Source organism: Anolis carolinensis, chromosome 1, assembly GCF_035594765.1.
Source record: "Anolis carolinensis isolate JA03-04 chromosome 1, rAnoCar3.1.pri, whole genome shotgun sequence".
Lineage (NCBI taxonomy): Eukaryota > Metazoa > Chordata > Lepidosauria > Squamata > Dactyloidae > Anolis > Anolis carolinensis.
In genome coordinates this window covers 239657442-239680258 of record NC_085841.1, presented here as the reverse complement: position 1 = coordinate 239680258, position 22817 = coordinate 239657442, and the positions used below count along the sequence as shown (strand labels likewise).

At 42.7% G+C, this 22817-nt stretch overlaps 1 protein-coding gene across 4 annotated transcripts; it reads left to right on the top strand.

The window, feature by feature from the left end:
• On the top strand, window positions 1-22553 carry gmppa (GDP-mannose pyrophosphorylase A). Of its 4 annotated transcripts, none has more exons than XM_008111937.3 (13): window positions 1-393; window positions 7327-7424; window positions 7813-7916; window positions 9253-9448; window positions 9911-9970; window positions 11807-11937; window positions 12088-12102; window positions 12348-12482; window positions 13373-13470; window positions 14934-14980; window positions 15438-15530; window positions 19690-19858; window positions 19990-22553. In XM_008111937.3, the coding sequence occupies exons 1-13, from the start codon at window positions 354-356 to the stop codon at window positions 20088-20090; spliced, it is 1287 nt and encodes a 428-aa protein (XP_008110144.1). In that variant the 5' UTR covers window positions 1-353; the 3' UTR covers window positions 20091-22553. The 4 variants fall into 4 exon arrangements, with proteins under 4 accessions (XP_008110144.1, XP_008110151.1, XP_008110154.1 ...); XM_008111944.3 differs by having other exon boundaries at window positions 11-393; window positions 9253-9445; XM_008111947.3 differs by lacking the exon at window positions 12088-12102 and having other exon boundaries at window positions 13-393.
• Window positions 22554-22817: the final 264 nt, after the last annotated feature.

Below are 22817 nucleotides of genomic sequence, written 5' to 3'. Positions count from 1 at the left end.
CATGGCTCAATGTTCTGGGGTTGTGGGAGCTGTAGTTTCTCAAGGTCTTGAGTCTTCTCTGCCAAAGAGGGCTGGTGCCTCTCCAAACACCTCTAAGATTCCATCGCACTGAGCCATGGCAGATAAAAGGGATCACACTGCATTTATTCTACAATATAGATGCACACACCCAGGCGAGAGGTTTGGCCAAGAGAGGCGCTGTCCCGCCCCGTGACCCGAGCGTTTTGGCGTGACGTGGCGTTTCCACGTGTTCGGAAGTAAGGCTCGTCATTTCAGTGGGGCTGAGCGAGAACACCTGGGGAACTCGCCGCTGCTTTTCCCCCGCATCATCTTTGCTCCAAACAGAAGGGAGGATGCTGAAAGCCGTCATCCTCATCGGGGGACCCCAAAAAGGTAAGATCCACGCCTCTGTGTTGTCGAAGGCTTTCACGGCCGGAATCACTGGGTTGCTGTGAGTTTTCCCGGCTATAGGGCCATGTTCCAGAAGCATTCTCTCCTGACGTTTTGCCCACATCTGTGGCAGGCATCCTCAGACGTTGAGGGGTCTGTTGGAAACTAGGCAAGGGAAGTTTATATATAAAGTCTCACTTATCCAACACTCGCTTATCCAACATTCTGGATTATCCAACGCATTTTTGTAGTCAATGTTTTCAATACATCGGGATATTTTGGTGCTAAATTCGTAAATACAGTAATTACTACGTAGCATTACTGCATATTGAACTACTTTTTCTGTCAAATTTGTTGTAAAACATGATGTTTTGGTGCTTAATTTGTAAAATCATAACCTAATTTGGTGTCTAATAAGCTTCTCCTTAATCTCTCCTTATTATCCAACATATTTGCTTATCCAACGTTCTGCCAGCCCGTTTATGTTGGATAAGTGAGACTCTACTGTATATCTGTAGGAAGTCCAGTTTGGGAGGAAGAACTCTTGTCTATGTTAATGTTGAAATTAATCTCCTTGATTAGCATTGAATGGCCTTGCAGCTTCCTCCTTGGAGGAATCCTTTGTTGAGAGGTGTTAACTGGCCCTGATTGTTCTTGTCTGGAATTCCTCTGTTTTCTGAGTGTTGTTCTTTATTTACTGTCCTGATTTTAGAATTTTTTTAATACTGGTAGCCAGATTGTGTTTATTTTCATTGTTTCCTCCTTTCTGTTGAAATTGTCCACATGCTTATGGATTTCAATGGCTTCTCTGTGTCGTCTGACATGGTGATTGTGAGGGTGGTCCAGCATTTCTGTCTTTTCAAATAATATACTGTGTTCAGGTTGGTTCATCAAGTGCTCTGCTATGGCTGATTTCTCTGGTTGAGCTAGTTTACAGTGCCTTTCCTGTTCTTTGATTCATGTTTGTGCGGTAAGGTGTTAGGAATTGTGGGAGCTGAAGTCCAAAACGCCTGGAGGGCTAGAGTTTGTCCATACCTGACCTACACTGTAGAATGAATATGGTTTGACACTCCTTGAACTGTCATGACTCAATGCTATTGAATCGTGGGAGTTGCAGTTTTATAACTTGTTTAGCCTCCACTGTCACATAGGGCTGGTGCCTCACCAAACTACAGCTCCCACGATTCCGTGGCAATTAAAGTGATGTCAAACTGCATTAATTCTACAGTGTAAATGTGCCCAGCAGTTATATCTGATTGAGGGATGGGGTGGCTAGATTTATTGGAGAGGCTTGCGGGTTTATATATCCAGAAATCAGTTCCCAATATGTATGTATGTGTGTGTGAGAGAGAAACAAGATTGATTCACACTGCACAATTATAGCAGCTTTCTCCCACTTGAAGTTCCATGTCTCCATCTAATAAGATTGGTAGTTTGGAGACTTTTTAGAATTGTTTTTCCTTGAATGTAGTTTGAAACTGCCGATCCCAGAATCCCATAGGTTGGCAGACGGGGACTGCTGTAAATAATAATAATAATAATAATAATAATAATAATAATAATAAATGAAATCCAGCATATCTATCTTGTTTGCTGTGTCATAATAATAATAATAATAATAATAATAATAATAATAATAATAATAACCTGCCCCCCCGCAGGTGCCACCTTGACGTGGTGGGGGGGCTTAGCTGCTCCAATGATGACTGAGGGCTGTGCTGGCGGTAGTGTAACTACCGGCAGGTCCAACCAAGCCAGAGAGGCCTCAGCTGAGGAGCACAACCAAGAGCACCTAACCCATTAGCATTATGGAGAATCAAACCCAAACGAAGTCTATACTGGCCCGGTCGTCGCCCAGGATAAAAAGGACCGCGGTGGATGCTGCTGATTCTGGACATCCATCGACAAGTGGGCTACGGAATCATCAAAACCCAAATGAACAGTCACAGAAGCGGCAAAAATATACAATGCCAGAAAACCGCACAATTATGAAATGCTACTACAAATCTGAACCTCAAAGGCGTGGCTACCAAAAAAGGATGCATCAGCTATGGAAACAAGAGTACCCTGACTCACAGATAACAGAACCCCGACTGGCTGACCAACGAAGATTCATAATCAGAAACAAAGTGTTCAGTGAAGTTGAACTCGAAGAAATCCAGAAAATTTGCAAAGTAGATTACCATCAGACCACAGCACAGACAGCAGCAGAGACTCCAGCAACACTTGGAATGGTGGAACAGATTGAACCAGAAGAAAGTGTGGCGCTTTTGCAAGAATTTGAGGAACCAGCACTTGAAACATCTGTTGAACCACCAGGAACCTTGACAGCAAGACAACAAGAGCTCAAGGATAAGATCATGGCTCATGCTGCAGCAAATGCAATAAGACAGCGGCTCCCAACTCTAAAAACAGTGCCCAAGAGACACCTGGCGCCTCTCATGAAAGATGTGAATGCAGTACTCTCCACTGTCCAAATAACATCAATTGAACAAACAAACCAGTTTGCCTACAGTGCAGCAGTGATAGTAACAGAAGAACTTGGGCTCCTACAACCAAGGCAGCCCCAAAGAAAATCGACTGGAAAACCAAAGTGGAAGGTCAGGCTAGAGTTGAAAATCAAGAAACTTAGATCAGATGCAAGTAACCTGAAAAATATGAAAGAGAGGAAACTGAAGAATGACAAAATCAAGCAATACCTGATCCGAAAGTACTGGCTGAACACCAGAAAAATTGAAGAAGCTTTGGAAATCGTGAAAGAACAAATTACAGCAACAGCCAGAAAAATTGAAAGGTATGAAGCCAGAATCATCCAGTACAGACAAAATCAACTGTTTCAATCAGACCAAAGACGGTTCTACCAGAGTCTGAACCAAACAACAGACACAGTAACCATAAAGCCAGAGAAAACTGCAACAACAAAGTTCTGGAAAGAACTTTGGGAAAATAATAAAAACTACAACAAAAACGCTGGGTGGATAAAGGAGTTTGAAGGAAAATTCTTACAGAACAAAATGGAACTGATGGAAATAACAACTGAAATGATCAGCAAACGAGTGCAAAAAGTCAAGAACTGGACATCGCCTGGTAGTGATCAACTTCATGGATTTTGGCTCAAACATCTGATTAGTTTACATGGAAAAATGGCCCAACAATTCAATGAGATGCTGCAGAAAGGAAGTATCAGTGAATGGCTAACAACTGGAAGAACATACCTGATACAAAAGGATCCAGCAAAAGGAGCAGCACCAGGAAACTACAGGCCAATAACGTGTCTGCCCACTATGTTTAAACTACTGACTGGCATCATAGCTGACAGAATTCAAGACTATCTTGAAGAAAAAAACATCTTGCCAGATGAACAGAAAGGCAACAAACGGAAAAGCAGGGGCACAAAAGACCAGTTATTGATTGACAAAATGATTCTGGAGAACTGTAAGAGCCGAAAAGCTAATCTTCACATGACGTGGATTGACTACAAAAAGGCCTTTGACTCACTCCCACACAGCTGGATCATCAAGTGCCTGGACGCCATCGGGATTTGTAAAACAGTTGGCACCTTCATTGAAAACATGATGGAGCACTGGAAAACTGAACTGTTTGTTGGAAATGAAAGCTATGGACTTGTCAACATCAGGAGAGGAATTTTCCAGGGAGATTCATTGTCCCCTCTGCTTTTCATTATTGCCATGATCCCTCTGTCAACAATCTTACAAAAAACAAATCTCGGCTATCAAATATCTAAGAATTCTCACAAAATTTCACATTTGATGTACATGGATGACCTGAAGCTATATGGGAAAACGGAAACTGAAATCCAGTCTCTGACCAACACTGTCCGAATTTTTAGCACTGATATCAACATGGAGTTTGGTTTGGACAAATGTTCGACAGTGGCATTGAAGAAGGGAAAAATCATTGAAAGTGAGGGCATAAATATGCCCAATGGCCAAACAATAAAGTGTCACCAGCCAGAGGCCTATAAATATCTGGGCATACTACAGCTGGACAACATCAAGCATGAACATGTGAAAACTGTGGTCAGCAAAGAATACACACAAAGGGTCAGAAAAATTCTCAAAAGCAAGCTCAATGGAGGCAACACCATCAAGGCCATAAACACCTGGGCCATACCTGTCATAAGATATACTGCTGGCATTATAAATTGGACACAGGTGGAACTGGACAATTTGGACAGAAAAACAAGAAAACTCATGACCATTCATCATTCACTGCACCCTCGCAGTGATGTTGACCGGCTATATCTGCCTAGAAGATCAGGGGGCAGAGGACTCTTACAAGTAAAGCAAGCAGTCAAAGAAGAAGAACATGCCCTGGCAGAATATGTCAAGCAAAGTGAAGAACCTGCTTTGATTGAAGTCAAAAATCAGAAACTCCTCAAAACACAGCAGACAAAAAACCAGTACAAGAAAACCGCACTACAAACTAGAGCTGACAGCTGGCACAACAAAACACTGCATGGAAAGTTCCTTGACAAAATTGAAGGAAAAGCTGATAAGGAGAAGACCTGGCTCTGGCTCACGAATGGGACCCTGAAGAAGGAGACAGAAGGCCTGATCCTTGCAGCCCAGGAGCAAGCCATCAGAACAAATGCAATTAAGGCCAAGATTGAAAAATCAGCTGATGACCCAAAATGCAGACTGTGCAAGGAAACCGACGAAACCATTGATCATATCCTCAGCTGCTGTAAGAAAATCGCACAGACAGACTACAAACAGAGGCACAACTATGTGGCCCAAATGATTCATTGGAACTTATGCCTCAAGTACCACCTCCCAGCAGCAAAGAACTGGTGGGATCACAAACCTGCAAAAGTATTGGAAAATGAACATGCAAAGATACTGTGGGACTTCCGAATCCAGACTGACAAAGTTCTGGAACACAACACACCAGACATCACAGTTGTGGAAAAGAACAAGGTTTGGATCATTGATGTTGCCATCCCAGGTGACAGTCGCATAGATGAAAAACAACAGGAAAAACTCAGCCGCTATCAGGACCTCAAGATTGAACTTCAAAGACTCTGGCAGAAACCAGTGCAGGTGGTCCCGGTGGTGATGGGCACACTGGGTGCCGTGCCAAAAGATCTCAGCCGGCATTTGGAAACAATAGACATTGACAAAATCACCATCTGCCAACTGCAAAAGGCCACCCTACTGGGATCTGCACACATCATCAGAAAATACATCACACAGTCCTAGACACTTGGGAAGTGTTCGACTTGTGGTTTTGCGAAACGAAATCCAGCATATCTATCTTGTTTGCTGTGCCATACAACGTCGTTGTGTTGATAATAATAGTAGTATTGGAAAATGAGCACGCAAAGATACTGTGGGACTTCCGAATCCAGACTGACAAAGTTCTGGAACACAACACACCAGACATCACAGTTGTGGAAAAGAAAAAGGTTTGGATCATTGATGTCGCCATCCCAGGTGACAGTCGCATTGATGAAAAACAACAGGAAAAACTCAGCCGCTATCAGGATCTCAAGATTGAACTTCAAAGACTCTGGCAGAAACCAGTGCAGGTGGTCCCGGTGGTGATGGGCACACTGGGTGCTGTGCCAAAAGATCTCAGCCGGCATTTGGAAACAATAGACATTGACAAAATCACGATCTGCCAACTGCAAAAGGCCACCCTACTGGGATCTGCACGCATCATCCAAAAATACATCACACAGTGTTAGGCACTTGGGAAGTGTTCGACTTGTGATTTTGTGATACGAAATCCAGCATGTCTATCTTGTTTGCTGTGTCATACAATAATAATAATACACTATTTATATTCTGCTTTGTCTCGCTAGAGGGACTCTGATCGGATTACAGTACATATAAGGCAAACATTCAGTGATTTTTTACATGTACAGTGTCATACAATAACACAGATGAGTTAAAGGGCTTCCCCTTTTTCCATTTCTGGTTTCTGGAGGCCATGCTCAACTTCCGGCCATGGGGAGGTGCCGTTGTTCTATTTTCCATGTCAAAGGAGCCTTTTTTGCCTGCATGTCTGCATGGGGCGCCCTTTTACCTTCCTTCTGAGGCAATAACTATAGCATTGCATGCTTTTGAACTGCTAGGTTGGCAGAAGCTAGGGCTGACAGTCAAGAGCTCACCCCGACTCGCAGCTTCGAACTGTTGATCCTCCAGTCAGCAGCCTTTCCTGCAGCTAGCGGCTTTAACTGCTTTGGATACATCCACCAACTGTAGTGTGAATGGTGAGGGAAAGATATCCTGCATGTGTTCAGAATCTTTGTGTGGCTTGAAGGAAACTTTTTTGGTTTTCTCAGTTAAAAAAATATTATTTAATAAGTTTCTGGTAGAGATATTTGCAACTTCTAACTCTTTTGAAAATATCAGTTCATATACCTGAGTTGCTCTTATTTTCAAGAGGTTTTTTGGTGTCAGGAGCAACTTGAGAAACTGCAAGTCGCTTCTGGTGTAAGAGAATTGGCCGTCTGCAAGGACGTTACCCAGGGGACACCCAGGTGTTTTTGATATTTTTACCATCCTTGTGGGAGGCTTTTCTCATGTCCCTGCACAGAGCTGGAGCTGATAGAGGGAGCTCATCTGCTTTCTCCCCAGGTTGGATTCGAACTGGCAACCTTCAGATTGGCAACCTTACCTCTTTTCAAGAGGTAAAGGATGAGAAACTTTGGTGCTCTTGACACATGGCCTTTAACAACAACAATCTCCTTCTTATTGGCCATGGCTAGGTGGTGAAGAGAGGAATTGGAGGCTAAGCATCTGGAGGGCCAAATTTCCTTAACCCCGCTCTGATGGAGGGCTCCTCAGTAGTCATGGGAATCATGCAGCCTTCCAGATCTTGCTGGACTGCAACTCCCAGCATTCTTTAATCCATCACCACCTAGAGGACTGCCAGCCCAATAACTCTGGGTTCTGCTTCCTTTGGCAGGGACCCGCTTCCGGCCCTTGTCTTTTGAGGTGCCCAAGCCCTTGTTCCCTGTGGCAGGGGTGCCTATGGTCCAGCATCACATTGAGGCATGCACTAAGGTAAGTGAGATGCATTTGTGGGTTACTTGGGAGTGGGGCAAAATAAATACCCTTTCTTGTGTTCACTTTACTTTCATTGTTATTTCCAAGTTATGGCAACCCTAAGACTCGAGGTTTTCTTGACAAGATATATTCAGAAGAGGGTTGGCATTGCTTTCATCTGAGGCTGAGAGAGTATGGCTTGTTCAAGGTCACCCAGTGGCTTTCAATGACCAAGTGAAGATCCAGAGTTTTCAGTACAACCCTCAGATCTCTACACCAGGCTGGCTCCTTCTCTTCACCTCTAGTTCATCACCAAATGAGTCAGTGGGAGGGAAGGGAGCTCTCATGGCCATAGGGTCTGCTGTGAGTGAGGCATGTCTTCCCTCTTGCCTTCCCTTCTCTCCAGGTACCCAACATGAAGGAGATCCTCCTGATCGGTTTCTATCAGCCCAATGAGGCCCTCAGCCGCTTCCTGATCTCAGCACAGCAAGAGTTCAAAATCCCCATACGGTGAGTAGCCAGCTGGCATTTTGGGTGAGAGATTTTGGAGAGAGATCCTGGCGTTTTGTGGCCTGAGCTGTTGAAATTACCGCATACAGTTGTGTAAAGGATTCCTTGCATTCCTGTAAGCCAGGGGTTGGGGACTTGTGGTCTTTCAAAGTTATGTAGAACTTCAGTTGTCCATCCTGGCCAATTGTGAGACATGGTGGAAAGTATAGTTCAGTGATTCTTGACCTGGGGTCCCCAGATGTTTTTGGCCTTCAACTCCCAGAAATCCCAACAGCTGGAGTGCTCTGAGTTACTTACTTCATAGTATAGGCCCATGCTCGGCTTTGGTCTTTCATAATGCTGTGGTCTGTTTTCAAGTCAACCCTATCAATAGCTTTTTGAGGCTGAGAGTGTGTGCCTTGTGCAACATCACCTAGTACAGTTGTTCTCAACCTGCGGGTCCCCAGATGTTTTGGCCTTCAACTCCCAGAAATCCCAACAGCTGGTAAACTGGCTGAGGTTTCTGAGAGTTGTAGGCCAAAAACATCTGGGGACCCCAGGTTGAGAACCACTGGTGTAGTTCAACCATGGTTTAGAAGGCCATAGATTCCCTTTCCTTGGTTTAAATCTAAATGAATTGCCAGACATTTGGAGCATCAACATTGTAGAATTAATGCAGTTTGACACCACTTTAACTCCCATGGCTCAATGGTATGAAATCTTGGGAGTTTAGTAGTTTAGTGAATCACCAGCACTATTCGACAAAGATGGCTGAAGACTTTGCAAAACTATAGCTCCCATGATTGCATACATTTAGCTATGGTAGTTGGTGTAGGACTACATTAATTAAACAGTATAGATGCTTCTGTTGTTGTTTTTTTTGCATTGCATTGCATTGCATTGTCCTTTAACACTAATGTTTAATAGATGTTAGTAAAGCACCCCCAAGAGGGGTCTAAGAGCCAAATCCCACTAATTGCAAAGCCACAATGAACCACATTGAGTTTTTTGTTTTGTTTTTTCTTTTGCATGACACAAGGGCTAGAAAATCACAGCTGCGGTGCCTTCATAATTCTCTTTTAAAAATGTTGATGGGGAATCTGAGAGCAGCTTTGGGTCCACATGATTCCTATTAGTTTTATGCCACATCTCCCATATATTTTATGTCCCTTTTCCCATTTTCCCTGACTATAGCATATTCCATTACATATATCTGGCGACATGGGCTTGATGCATAGAGGCTAGTCAAATTCATTATTTTGAAAACACTACAGGGCTCTTTGTTTGTTTGTTGCAAGAGGGTACTGGGCATGTCATCTTCTACAACATAAGATAACTTTGTCTTTACCCTCCCTAGGTATTTACAAGAATACGCAGCCCTTGGCACAGGTGGAGGCATCTACCACTTCCGGGATCAGATCCTCTCAGGAAACCCCGAAGCCTTCTTTGTGCTGAATGCTGACGTCTGCTCTGCCTTCCCTCTCAATGAGATGCTCAGCTTCCACCGGCAGCGGAGTGATCCAGACAGCTTCATTATGCTGGGCACCACGGTAGTAAGGGGCCTTGACTCCTTACAATCTGAATTGCTTAATGCAGTGGTTCTCAGCCTGTGGGTCCCCAGATGTTTTGGCCTACAACTCCCAGAAATCCCAGCCAGTTTACCAGCTGTTAGGATTTCTGGGAGTTGAAGGCCAAAATATCTGGGGACCCACAGGTTGAGAACCACTGGCTTAAGGTCAGGGATGTGGGCAGGTCTTCTACCCTCTAGTTGCCTTGGACTACAACTCCCATAGTTCTTTACCATTTCCTATGGTGCCTGAGGCTTCTGGAAGTCCAAGTACAAAACGTATGGATACTGATAGTTTCACACATCTGACTTAGGGAGTTGAAGTCTGTGCAGAGTGAAGGGATTGGTTCACTGTGCTTTGCAGGAAACCTTTTTCAGGTTTCAGCTCAGCTGTGAAAACTGACATCTTCTCCCACCTTGCTTTGTGACAATTATTCTTTCTCTACAGGCCAACAGGAAACAGTCTCTCAACTATGGATGCATTGTGGCAAATTCAGACACACACGAGGTATGCAAAAGAAAGACTGGTTGAAGGCCCACCTGATAGCTGTTCAGCAATGGAACTTTCTGCCCCGGCGTGTGGTGGAGGCTCCTTCTTTGGAGGCTTTAGGCTGGATGGCCATCTGTCAAGGGTGTTTTGAATGTGATTTTCCTGCTTCTTGGCAGGGGGTTGGACTGGATGATCCACAAGGTCTTTTCCAACTCTATAATTCTATGATTTCTATGATAGAGAGGGGAACCCAGTGTGCAGGACTGACTCAGGATATTTTGCCCTCTAAGGCAAAAGTCAGTGAGAACAGTCCCTCTCTTTCAGTGTACAAAAGCCAACAGGATTGCCAGTTTAATCTGCCCAGTGCTGCTGGTGGGACAGTGCTGCCCACCATACTTGAAGGTAGCAGCTTAATTGGGGAGAGGGAACAAGGCAGGTCATGCAAGTTGCCATTTCTCTCCTTCCACACTTGGTTGCTTCCTGCTAGCAGCTGCCACTTAAGACAACTATCTTGTTCTGTTTGATGGAGAAATCGAGAACCGGTGTCCCTCCAGATGTTTTAACTTACATCTCCATGTTTCCCCACCCAACATGAACATTGATGGGGAATTGTGGGAACTTTACTCCAAAGAGTATGGAGAGCTAAATACCTTCTGTCCCCACACAATGATAGGGTCGGCCCTGTCAGCACATCCCGTCCTCAAGTCCTTCCTACAGCTTTGTGGATTGTGAGCAAGTGTCACTCACTTCATTTCACTCCACCCTATTGGGTAGAGCTGGAATATCAGCCCTACTGGACACAAAGTTCAGATGAGCCATTGGTAGTTGAACTTCACCCAATGGATCAGTATTGAACTGGTTTTTAATTCTGTATGAGTATGTTGTGTCATAGTAATTATGTCAGTGTTTTATTATGGTTGTGTTACATGTTTTTGTGTTGGTAATTGAATATTTTACCTATGCTGGAAACTGCCCTGAGTCCCTTCGGGGAGATAGGGTGGCATACAATTTTTTTTTAAAAAATGTTATTATTATTATTATTATTATTATTATTATTATTATTATTATTATTATTAGTCCTGAAACTGAGCAGGAAGGCAAACAGACAGCAAGCAATAATTTTGGCCAAAGGGTCTATCAAGTCCAAGCAGTGCTTTCAGTCCAACCTACTCACAGCACTGGTCAAAATGAATAAGAGTTATTCCAAGCATCAGTATTTTATAGTGTTGGAAATAGCAACCTTCTACAAGCCTCCTATACTAGTTATGTGTTATGTATATAATTGAGATTGCTGACTATAATTGTATGTATATATTGGTGTGCATCTTTCCTTAACTCTATGTTGTTGGAGGTTGTGAGAGGGACTACAGACCATGTGACCCTGATCTTAGAATGTTCAGATTGAGATTCCATTTTAGAATACATTTGAATCAAAAGTCAGTTGGAGTCAGTAAAATCAGTTAGAAGTCAGTTGAGGCTTGAGTCAGTTTGAGTTAGAAGTCAGTGAAGTCTGTTATCAGTTCGAGCAGGAGTATAGTCAGTATGCTGCAATGAGATGTTCAGTCAATATATGAGTCTGTTTGCAGCAGATGTTTAGTACCTTCCAAAGGTTATGATTATTCCGAATAGTGTAAATACCAATTAATCTCCAAACGCCTGTGGAGATTCCTGATTTTCCCAATATATAGAACTTCAGAGAAAGATAAAGGATGCATGAGCAATATCGGATGCGTATCTTGTCAACCTTATCTGAGGTCTCTGTGAACAGCATAGAATAATTTTCCGACTTCTTTTTCATGAGGTTGTTTCTCAGGCTCTCTTTTTCCCTGCTCAGATGCTATCTGTCTTGTTCAGGTCCTGCACTATGTGGAGAAGCCCAGCACATTTGTCAGTGAGCTTATCAACTGTGGCATCTACTTGTTCACTCCAGCTATCTTCCATCATATTGGAGCCGTCTTCCAACGGAACCAGCAGGAACTACTCTTGTACGTCTTTCCTGAGCATTTTTTGTCTTCTTCCTGCTCTCAGGCCATGGAAGTGACAGGTCACTCATCTACCATCTCTCTCTTTCTGTTTCTCTCCATCCATTCCTCCACTTTGCCCTTCTCTTCCTGCCATCCTTTGCCCACTTGTAGGGGCGCATGCATTGGGTAAGTGTCAGATTCTCCCTTCATCTTGCATGCCCCACGCCCAAAGATTGTGGTGATGCAGCTCTGCTTGGACACTTAGATTTAGTGGTTTCCTAGTGGCTGACATCATATTCAGCTCCCAGTCTGCAAATAAGCTTTGCCTGATATAGACAAACTACTAGTCATTTCACCTCTAGTTGAACATCACCTCTCTGGCAAGTAGAATGCTGTGCCTCCCTCACTTTTGCTTTGTCTCATTCTTGCAGAGAGGAGAGCACCAACGGATGGCAGCGAGCTGAAGCCATCAGATTGGAGCAAGATGTATTCACATCTCTTGCTGGGCAGGGACGCCTCTTTGCCTACAAAACAGAGGGGTTCTGGAGCCAAATCAAGTCTGCTGGGTAAGGAGAAGAAGAGATAAACGTGGTCCACTGTATAGGCAGATAGGCAGGTGTACGTCAATATGTGAGCAGAGCTGGCCCATAATATGTTGCTCTCATCAGAGGAGGGTGAGTAGGTGCCCCCTTTCCTGCCATCTGTAGAAGCCAATTACAATGGTGGTTGAACTGTCTTGCAACATTGCCGCTGAGAGAAGAAGGGAAACTTCGAGGTCATTCTATGGATCCCAGCTTTGCCTTGCTTAAGCGAATATGTAGGACTGTGCTTTTTGTTTTGCACATGGATGGGTTGGGGAAAGGTAAAACAGCTTCAAGTTAGGTTGGCAAAAAGACAGTGACATTTTCAGAGTCAAAAGAAATTGCTTAACAATATTTGAAGGTGGATACGGCAAGTGACAGCTGATCTTCACTTAGCCTTTTTCCTTTTTCTTTTTGGCTGTTGTTCTGTATCTTCCAGACCCCATGAGTCCAACCTCTATACCTTTTCCTGTTTATCTATTTCTTGCATTTAAAAAAAAATCTAACCTAATTGTAAAATGTGGATCTTTGAAACAGAATGTATAGAAATCTCAATAATTCATTTGGGAGCTTATGCAATGGGAGCTTTAGTCTAACAGAAGGAAAGATGGATGGAAGGAAATTTGAACTTCTCTTTATGGCTTCAGAATTGGATAGAGGCAATAGAAAGGGAGGAAATAATTTAATCCATACAGAAGCTACAATAGATTTAAGTCTCCTTCAGTTGATTGTGGACCTTCCTTATGACCAGAAAATTATTTGTTTATTCATTTTGTCTTGCTTGCCCTCCAGAGGTTGGCACAATGGAAATAGTGCAGTTTTACGGGTGGAGACGCAAGTGTTATATATAATTTCTACCTTGTTCTCATTTCTAGGTCTGCCATCTATGCCAATCGCCTTTATCTTAGCTGTTACAGCCAGTGCCATCCTGAGAGACTTGCCCAGAACCGACCTGGTGGACCTACCATCCGAGGTTCTTACTGCCCTCTTTTACCTTTTGTGAGATGAAAACACAAATGTAGCCTGTTGTCAGGAACAAGACAGGGAGTTTGTATTCCCAATGATAAGGCAAGGAAGGATCAGCTGTAGAGTTTCCAAATACCGCATCTCACCCATTTTTGGTTCTTCTAAACCCCTCCAAACATCACCTCACAGGTTTCACAAAACTAAAAGGGGCATCCCAGTCATTCCCTGGTTTGATATTTCACTCTCTGAAGGCTTTTTTTTGTGGTGCAAGGAAGTTATTGAACAAAAAATCTCTTCTGGAGCACGATTCTCCATTTTTAAACCAAAAATTCTTTGATTATGGGCTATTGGGAGGACTCTGAGGATACAGAAGGAGGGGCAAAAACTGTAGCAAAACAAAACCTCTGGGACCATAGCTTGCACAATTCTTACCCATAAAATAATCAAGCCAGGTGTTGTCCTCCAGGGCAGGAAGCACCTCTGTACTTAACCACCACACTCCAGTCCAAGTTAAAACAGCAAAGCAGTTTATTGAAGGTTATATAAAAAGCAGTTCAGCAAAAATAGTCTAAATGTATGAAAAAGTCCATAAGATTCAAGGTACAAGAGTTGTTTCAAAATCCAAGACAACAAGAGATCCAGCATAGGATACAAAAAAGGCAGCATAAAAATCCAATAGAGAAATCCAGGAATAATCACTTAAACTTGAAAACATGAAACTAGAATTCCCTTAGCAAGCTTAGCTAAGGCTTGACCATGGATGTTGCTTCTCAAACTCCAACATTGACCAGACTGCTGAGAAATCCCTCTGGTCTGTCTAATATAGACATGAAATCATGCTGTCTTCCCTGGGAATGTGATAACATTTTTTTTCCTAACAAGCGCTGTGACCTTTGCAAACTCTGCTGGGCAGCTGTCTGTGTTCACGAAAACCAAGTCTCATATCACTTCATTAGTCTGTCCACTTAGAATTTCATTCTTTGAGCTCATCTTAGCCTCTGACCTTGCTTCCCTAGTGAAAGGCTTCTCAACATCTGGACCCCTTTTTGGAATGTGGCCTTCACTATCTCCTGGAGACAGAGATGGCTCAGTTTCAGGACTTAAAATCTCCTGCTGGCTCACTGGCCTAGAAATCCCATGATCCATTTCCTCAGTGAAATCAGATGCAGGCACAATCAAGGGCTGAACTACAATACCAGGGAGTCCATACTGTTCACTTTTCAGATAATGCTTGTTTGTCCCAGAGCCAGTGACACTCCCAAAAGTGTGTTTCCTTTCTTCTGCCTTTATGGAGAAGGCCTCATTTGCTTTCCATTGTTTTTGTAAATGTTGAACAGATTTGGGGCAACCAGTATGGGCTCCCTGGTGTCATTTGGTTTTCTGAATATGTCCTAACTATATTTGATGAGAACCATCCTTCTTTTAAGGTTGCAAGAGTCTGATTCTACTGTGCCTTCTTTATCCATGCAGGGAATGTCTACATCCATCCAACAGCCTCGGTGGATGCCAGTGCAGTGGTAAGCATCCTAGGTTTGGTGTCCATCTTCAGAGTCAGCAATCTCTAGAGATTTGGGGGTCAGATATGCCCCAGAACCTATTGTGGGACATCCCAGCCACTCCTCTCCCCAAACTGAAGTGGTTAGGACTTTAATTGATAATTTCTCTTTTAAACTTTTTCCCCCAGTAACAGAGAAAGCAAAACAAGGACTGGGAATATTTTTGCATTGGGGGTTAAAGAGGTGCTGGCATTTTTGCATCAGCTTTTGTACACCTGCGGCAGGGAGCTTTGCTCAACATTTATGGAGTCGTGCTAATGATGGTGGTAATAATAATAATATAATAATTTATTACTTACCTGCCTCTCCTTATGGTTCGAGTCTCTGGGCCCCAGCGCCATGCCTTGGGTTGAGGAGAGTGAGTGGAAGGTAGAGTCTTTGCATGGCAGTTTATCAATCGCTTTATGCTTCCTTGCAGCTCGGCCCCAATGTTTCCATTGGGAAAGGTGTAATGATTGGGGCTGGAGTGCGTGTGCGGGAATCCATCATCCTTCATGGAGCTTCTCTTCAGGTAAGTAATCACACCTATTGAATCCTTTTCCCCTTGAGAATATGGGCTTTACGGTGGCCAACAGCAATACAGTTGGCCCTCCTTTTCCACAGATTTTGTGTTCATAAATTCAGCTATCCACAACTTGAAAATACATATTAAAAAAATTGAAAATCAAGTCTTGATTTTTCTATTTGATGCATTTCTATTTTGCTACAACACAAAACATAATAGGACTTCAGCATCTATGGATTTTGGTATCCATCACCAGGTCCTGGAAGCAGATTCCAGTGGAGACCAAGGGAAACATAAAAACTAGTTGTGAACACATCTAAAAACAGCTTGGTAGCAAGAAATGAGAGCCTCATTTGATTAAAACCTAGCTGGATGCCAAATGTCTAAATAAAAAAAATGTTTGACCCATCAAGGAGGGTGACAGAATTGTATTACTTTATTCCAGCTTTTGAGCATTCCTCTATGCATTATTTAATCATGGGACCATACATGAAACATTAAGAAGAAAAGTTGCCAGCCAGCAATAATGTCATTCTGCTTGGCCATTTTGTGAAGCATCAGTTTCCCCCTGGTTTTCTGTTACTTAATATTTATGAAGCCATGCCCTACCCCTTTTAAACAGTGCTGGGGTTGGAGGGGAAAATATGGTGTCCCAACATCTTCCTTGCATGATATAAGATGTGGGGAATCTGGGGTCCCCCTAACTGTTGCTGGACTACATCTTCCTAATATCCCAGCCGATCACAGAAGAGACATTCCCTTTCTGGGTGTTATTACTTCTGAATTAGTTTTAAGGATTTTAACTGTTTATTCTTCATAACATTAATATTTAATTCTATTTTAATGCTTGTAATTTTTAGTTTTTAATTGCATTGAATAGGTTGGATTGTAAGCTGATTTGAGCCACCTACATAGAGAAAAAATGGGTTATAAATAAACATAAGCTATCTATAAAAATGTAATGTGCTGTTTTACTATGGAGTAAACAACAAAACCACTGAACCAAATCACACCCAGTTTGGCCACAAAAGACATAGTCATCCAGTCCATGTCTTTCAAACAAAAAAACCTAGAAAAATAAAGCCCAAATTGGAAGATGAGAAAGAGCTGTTTTCCCCCTTTAGAAACGGCTCAGAAAGGTAAGCCCCCCCGCCACATTTAGGCCCCTCCCCCTTTGTATCCTAGCATTTCCCTCAGCCAAAATGGCACCTAGGGCACAGGCAGAGTGCACTTAGGCCTCATCCACACTGCCTATAAAATACAGATTATCGGATTTGAACTGGATTATATGGCAGAGTAGATTCAAGTCCCTCCCACACAGCTATATAACCCAGAATGCCAAGGCACATAATCCACAGTATCTGCTTTGAACTGGATTATCTTGGGTCCACACTGCCATAATAACCCAGTTCAGTGTGGATTTTATACAGCTGTGTAGAAGGGGCCTCACAAAATCCAGTTCTAAGCAGATAATAGAAGATTATAAATATAATATATAATAGTTACTGTGATATAATAATACAGAACAATATAATCTCTAAAATCAGGAGAGTAAATAAAGAACAACACTCTGAAAACAGGGAAATTCCAGACAGGAAAAAACCAGGGCCAGCTAACGCCTCCCAACAAAGGATTCCCCCAGGCAGGAAGTATCCAGGCTTTGAAGCTGCAAGGTTGTTAAATGCTAATCAAGGTGACTAATTGCAGCATTCTTATTTGCCGCACTGAGACTATTAATTGCTATTCAACCTGGGTAACCAACGATTCCACAAGGTAGAAAGCGGCCAGGCTTGCAAGGAGCAAGACTATTCAGTGCAATTCAAGCTGGCCAAACAATGATTCCCCTACAAAGGAAGTAGCCAGGCTTCAAAGTGGCTCTTTGATTGAGGGTGCTACTCCAGCTCGCCAAACAAGGATTCCCCTAGCTATAACACAGCTAGGCATTGAAGCTGCAAGGCTATTCAGTGCAATTCAACCAGACCAACAAAGGATTAACCTTGGTAGAAGGTGGCGAGGCTTTGAAGCAGCATTACCACTCTATACTATTGAAGCTGACCAACCAAAGATTCCCCTAGGTAGCAAGCAGCCAGGCTTTGAAGTAGTGAGGCTATTAATTGTAATTCTAGCAGCTCAAAAAACCATTCTCCTAGAACGCAAGTACCCAGCCTTCCAAGCAGCAAGCCTATTCCGTTGCATTCCAGCTTACCAAACAAGGATTCCCAAAAGAAGAAAACAGCCAGGCTTTGAGGCTGCAAGGCTATTCACTGCTATTCCACCTGGACAACAAATGATTCACATAAGCCACAGCAACGTGTGGCTGGGCACAGCTAGTAATATTATAAAATGGTGGGATGTCATCTCACTGATGTTGAATTGGATTTGGCATTACTGTGGCTCCAATTGCAAGTGGGGAGAGTTTTTAAAAAAAAAATTATTAAATTTTGCAAACTGTTAAAGTGACCAAAGAAATATGTAAATCCAAATGCAAAATTCTATATAATCACCACACTGAATTAGACAGACTATTGGTAGTGGTCAGTTGATTGAACATGTTTCCAGAACCTCTCCCAACAAATATCAAGGGCCCACTATAAACAGTTTATGGATCTTGTTACAGCTCATATGGACTTTTTCAGTTTATTCATTCAGTACCAAAATGTGTGATTTACCCATTACCCAAGTCCCATTATACAAAGTAATGTAGTAGGATGGCATTCTTTATATCAAATAGCAAAATCAGCACTTGCTTTTGGATTAGTTTAAGAAATATTTTTCAACATTGGTCGATTTAATCCGTGGATGCAGAATCTGTGGGTGTGGAGAGCCACCAGTATTCAATAGAGTTAGGTGATGCAAAATGTCCTCAGTTGTTCTGAAAGTTTGTATACAGTTGTGTTTCCATTAGCAAAAAACAATGAGTGTAAATATACCTTAAGTTTTGGAGGGTTTTTGCTTTCTTGTTTTCTTGGTGTTCAACAGGTGGCGCTACTGAACAATAAACTTTGGGAACAATCATTCTTCCATTTAGCGACAAAACGTGTTGTTACAGGCAGTCCCTAAATTATAAACATCCAACTTATATCCGACTTCTAGTTACAAACAGAGTGAGACATCAGGAAGTAAGAAATCTTCCTATCAGAAATGAAAGAGTTATCAAGGGGAAAAGGTCCCATGATATCCACTGAAGCTTTATCAGCAATCCATGTTTGTTTATTTATTTATTTCATTTTTACCCAGCCTTTCTCAGCTCCGGAGGGGACTCAAGGCAACTTACAGATCCGGCAAAAATTCAATGCCACCACAAGCCAAAATGTTCAAAATCCAAATTATCACATAGACAGAAAGTGAAGTGAAATCTTTTGAACAAGAGCACAGATAGCAAAACCGAAACCACGGGGGTGTTAACCCTTTCCTATGCTATCCAAAGATATAGATATATATTTGGCTGGTGTTACATTTATAAAATGTACCTGTTCCAATTGACATACAAATTCAACTTAAGAACAAACCTGTAGGACATATCTTGTTAGTAACTTGTGGCATAAATATCTTCTTTTTGCCTATGACACTACTAGCATATAGAGATTTCCCAAAGAAGAGTATTTGACTGTCATGCAAGAGGAAGAGGGCAATAAAACAAACATGTGAGATTATTAGAATCTGAACAAACCGTGACGCTTCTAGGAATCTCATAGTCACCACATTGTTTGCTCAGCTTCAGTTTTTACCTCCTCCCCCCGTAACCCTTCCTGCACTAAGAAGCCGGAGGGGTTGGTGAGAAGAAGGGGTTTGTTGTTTTTTAAAAGCTGTTTACATTTCTACCCTAATTATATTCTGTCATTCTAAGTACATAGTAAATACTGTTTGGGCCCCTAGGTTCTCCCATATACCCACAAGGACAGTCATTGTGGCAGCCAACTCAGTACAGGTTTGCTGAACTATAGAGGGCTGAGAAGTGAAAAGTAAACAATTGTATTTTTATACAGTTTTGACCTCATATGACTGAATTTTGGACCCAAAAATTAACAAATTTTGGGGGAATTGGGACCTGCCCTTTTTCCATCCCTAACCAAGGGCACCCCACTTTTCTAGCCCCAGTTGAACATGGCAAGCAGGTTGAACAGCATTAGAATGTGTCATGCTTGATTTACTGTCTTTTCCTCAGGACCATACATGTGTGCTAAACAGCATTGTGGGCTGGGAGAGCACCATTGGGCGCTGGGCCCGTGTGGAGGGGACTCCCAGTGACCCCAATCCTAATGATCCCTATGCAAAGATAGACAGTGAGACTCTTTTCCGGGAGGGCCGTCTCACCCCTTCCATCACCATTCTGGGTAAGTATTTGTATTCTGTGGTCGTCTCCTTCTTGTATAAATAATGCCTGTTTCTATGGATCTTGCGAGGTGACATTTCTACCCCCCCCCCCATGTCCCACCCTGATGCCTCCCTGCTCCATCCTCCACAGGCTGCAACGTGACCATCCCTGCTGAAGTTGTCATCCTGAACTCCATTGTCCTGCCTCACAAGGAACTCAGCCGAAGCTTCAAGAACCAAATCATCCTCTGAAGAGGCAGGATGAGGCTGGTGACCTCCTTCTGTACTCAGAGAGGCCTCATAATGAGGTAGCCGGAGACTATATCCAATCCACCCTCAAGCTGCATCCTGTCTTTGTTTCTGGTTTGATGCGACAAGGACAGCATCAGGACAAATTCCCCTCTTGGCCATGTTTCTGGATGAAGGGCATAGCTGCTGTTTGGACTGGAGAGATTTGAAACATACGACCTCTTTCTCTTTGTAAATTCTACAAAACCTCCCTTCAATGGCAGAAGCTGGTTTCTGCCATTCTAACTCCCTGTTAACCAAGCCAACTGGTAGGAGAGATGTGGGGAGATGCATAAGCGGTGGGTTTTCTTGGGATTTAGGGCACTAGTGGGACTTGGGGACAGGTCATTGTGGTCCTTTGGATCTTAGATTCCTTTAATCACCAATTCTTTCATGTCTTGGTAATCTTCCTCCTGATTCTCCATAGCAGAAGTGCAGGCAGTGTGACGGCACAGCAGATTTAGAAATGGTTGGTAGCACCATGTGGCAAAAAGATCTACAGGAGCGGAAAGGGTAAAATGGCAGCTGGATACAGCAAATGTATATCAAGGAAAATATTTGGAGATGTTGTCTTTTCATTTGAACAGAATGGTTTTCCCAAATGCATGGAACAGGAGCCTTTGTTGGGCATGGAGTGGGAGGGGAGACTCCAGGTCATGAGAAACTGCCACACAGGTGTTAAGGTTGAGTAGCTGCCATCCAGGGTTCAGGTCCAAGGAGTGGGAAGCCCTTCAACCATTAGCAATACCTTTCATTGAGACATCTGAAGTTGAAAGAATAGGACAGCTAGAGTGCTTTTTAAAAATCTGATGTCTATGATATAAAAGTTTTAAAACAAAAATCCAACAGTACTTATGTTTTTTCTTGCCTTAATGATAAGCTGACAAATCCAGCATGTCATGGGCTGATTTCACATTAAATTACTGAGCTGGCAGCTGCTGAGATGTGCCCAAGGGAATCCAAAAACATAGAGAAGGTTAAGTTTTAAATTTTGCCTCCTGTAAAGCACTTTGGAAAGTGGCATATAAATACCTGAAATAAGTGAATGTGGGGAAGTGAAGTTGTTGTTTTTTTTTTTTGAGGCTGCAATTCAGTTCTGGAAATTGGCTCAAATCCATTATCTTCCTCCTGTATGCTCATAAATTAGAATATCCAATAACCTGGAAGCAGCATTGAAGGATTTTTTTTTCATGTCAGGAGCAACTTGAGAAACTGAAAATTGCTTTTGTGTGAGAGAATTGGCTGTCTGCAATGACGTTGCCCAGGGGAAGCCCGGATGTTTTTGATGTTTTACCATCCTTGTGGGAGGCTTCTCTCATGTCTCTGCATGGAGCTGGAGCTCACAGAGGGAGCTCATCCATGCTCTCCCCAGATTGAATTCGAACTGGCAACCTTCAGGTCAGCAACTCAGCCTTCAAGTCATCAGTCCTGCCGGCGCAAGGGTTTTAACCATCTGGGGCTCCACTGGAAGAAATGGCTGAACTAAAGCAGAATGTCAACATGTGTCCCATGGAGACTATCAAAGATCATGTTTTCCGTCCACCTCTAATCCAGGTGAACTCCTAATACAGCACCCCAATAAATACCAGCCCTGGTTTGAAGTCTCCTTTATAAAGGAAGTTCTTCTGAATATTTAATTGAAAGCCTATTTAATAATTTGAACCTGTTGATTTGGGTCCCACCCTGAGGGCAACAGGGAAGAGTCCCCATTGGCTGTGTGGCAGCCCTTCAAATATTTGAACATGGCTGTTGTATCACCTCTTAATTGTTTCCTCTCCAGAGCAAACATACTCAACCCCTTCAGCTAATTCAAACAACATCAGCTGCGCTCTGCTTATGATCGGTGTGATAGCTTTTCAAGTGCCTGTCATATCACCTCTTAATCATCTCTTTCCCCAGCCTAAAGATACCTAGTTTCTGTGTTTCCTCATAGGATTTCTAGGTAGTAGAGTTATATCTGGAACAGGCTCTATTGGCTCGGATTGCAGCTGTCTGAAAAATTAACCTATAAAGAGCACACTCTATGGCTGTAGTCATTTACTATATTGAAAGCAGAACATTTTCCTACATTGCCACTCCCATCCCAAGGCGGTTTGGGTGGATTTGCATAACAAAACCTAGGCCTCTTGGGCACCTTGTTATGCATTCAGTCCAGGGCTTGCTTTTAAAAATTGTCTTTCATTGGTCTCTAGCCCCTTTTTGTTAACTTGCAGCATCTGTCATTTATAATTAGTTAAAAATGTGTGTAATTATATATATTTATCCACTTTGAGCTTCTGGCTTCTGAATCAAGGTGGATGGATTTTTTTTTTTTTTTTTGCTGAACTGTGAGTCTAAAGAAAAAGAAGGCATCAAAGCATTTAACACCATGCCAAAGTTCAACATGTGAGTGGGAGCAATTGAAAAATAAAAATCTCAGGATCTGGGGCTGGTTTTCTTTAGAGCTTGGAAATGTGAAGTAACTTATTCAAGATCAGGTTTTCTCTTGTTCTGAGCTACATTCTGCATATTGTTCAGTGTCCTCAGGCTGTTTCTGATTTATGGCAACCCTACGGCAGCTTTATTGTGGAGTTTTCAGGGCAAAAATGGACCAGAGAAAGTTTGCCCTTGCCTTTCTGTGAGGCTGAGGGTATGACTTGCCCAAGGTCATCTAGTGGGAGTTTGAACCTTGGCCTTTCTGAATACTAGTCT

Excerpts from the sequence above, each read along its gene's own strand:
- gmppa (XM_008111937.3), top strand. The coding sequence starts at position 354 with ATGCTGAAAGCCGTCATCCTCATCGGGGGACCCCAAAAAG. Across the intron at positions 13,471-14,933 it reads TGGTGGACCTACCATCCGAG|GGAATGTCTACATCCATCCA; the intron begins GTTCTTACTGCC and ends TTATCCATGCAG. Across the intron at positions 14,981-15,437 it reads CGGTGGATGCCAGTGCAGTG|CTCGGCCCCAATGTTTCCAT; the intron begins GTAAGCATCCTA and ends GCTTCCTTGCAG.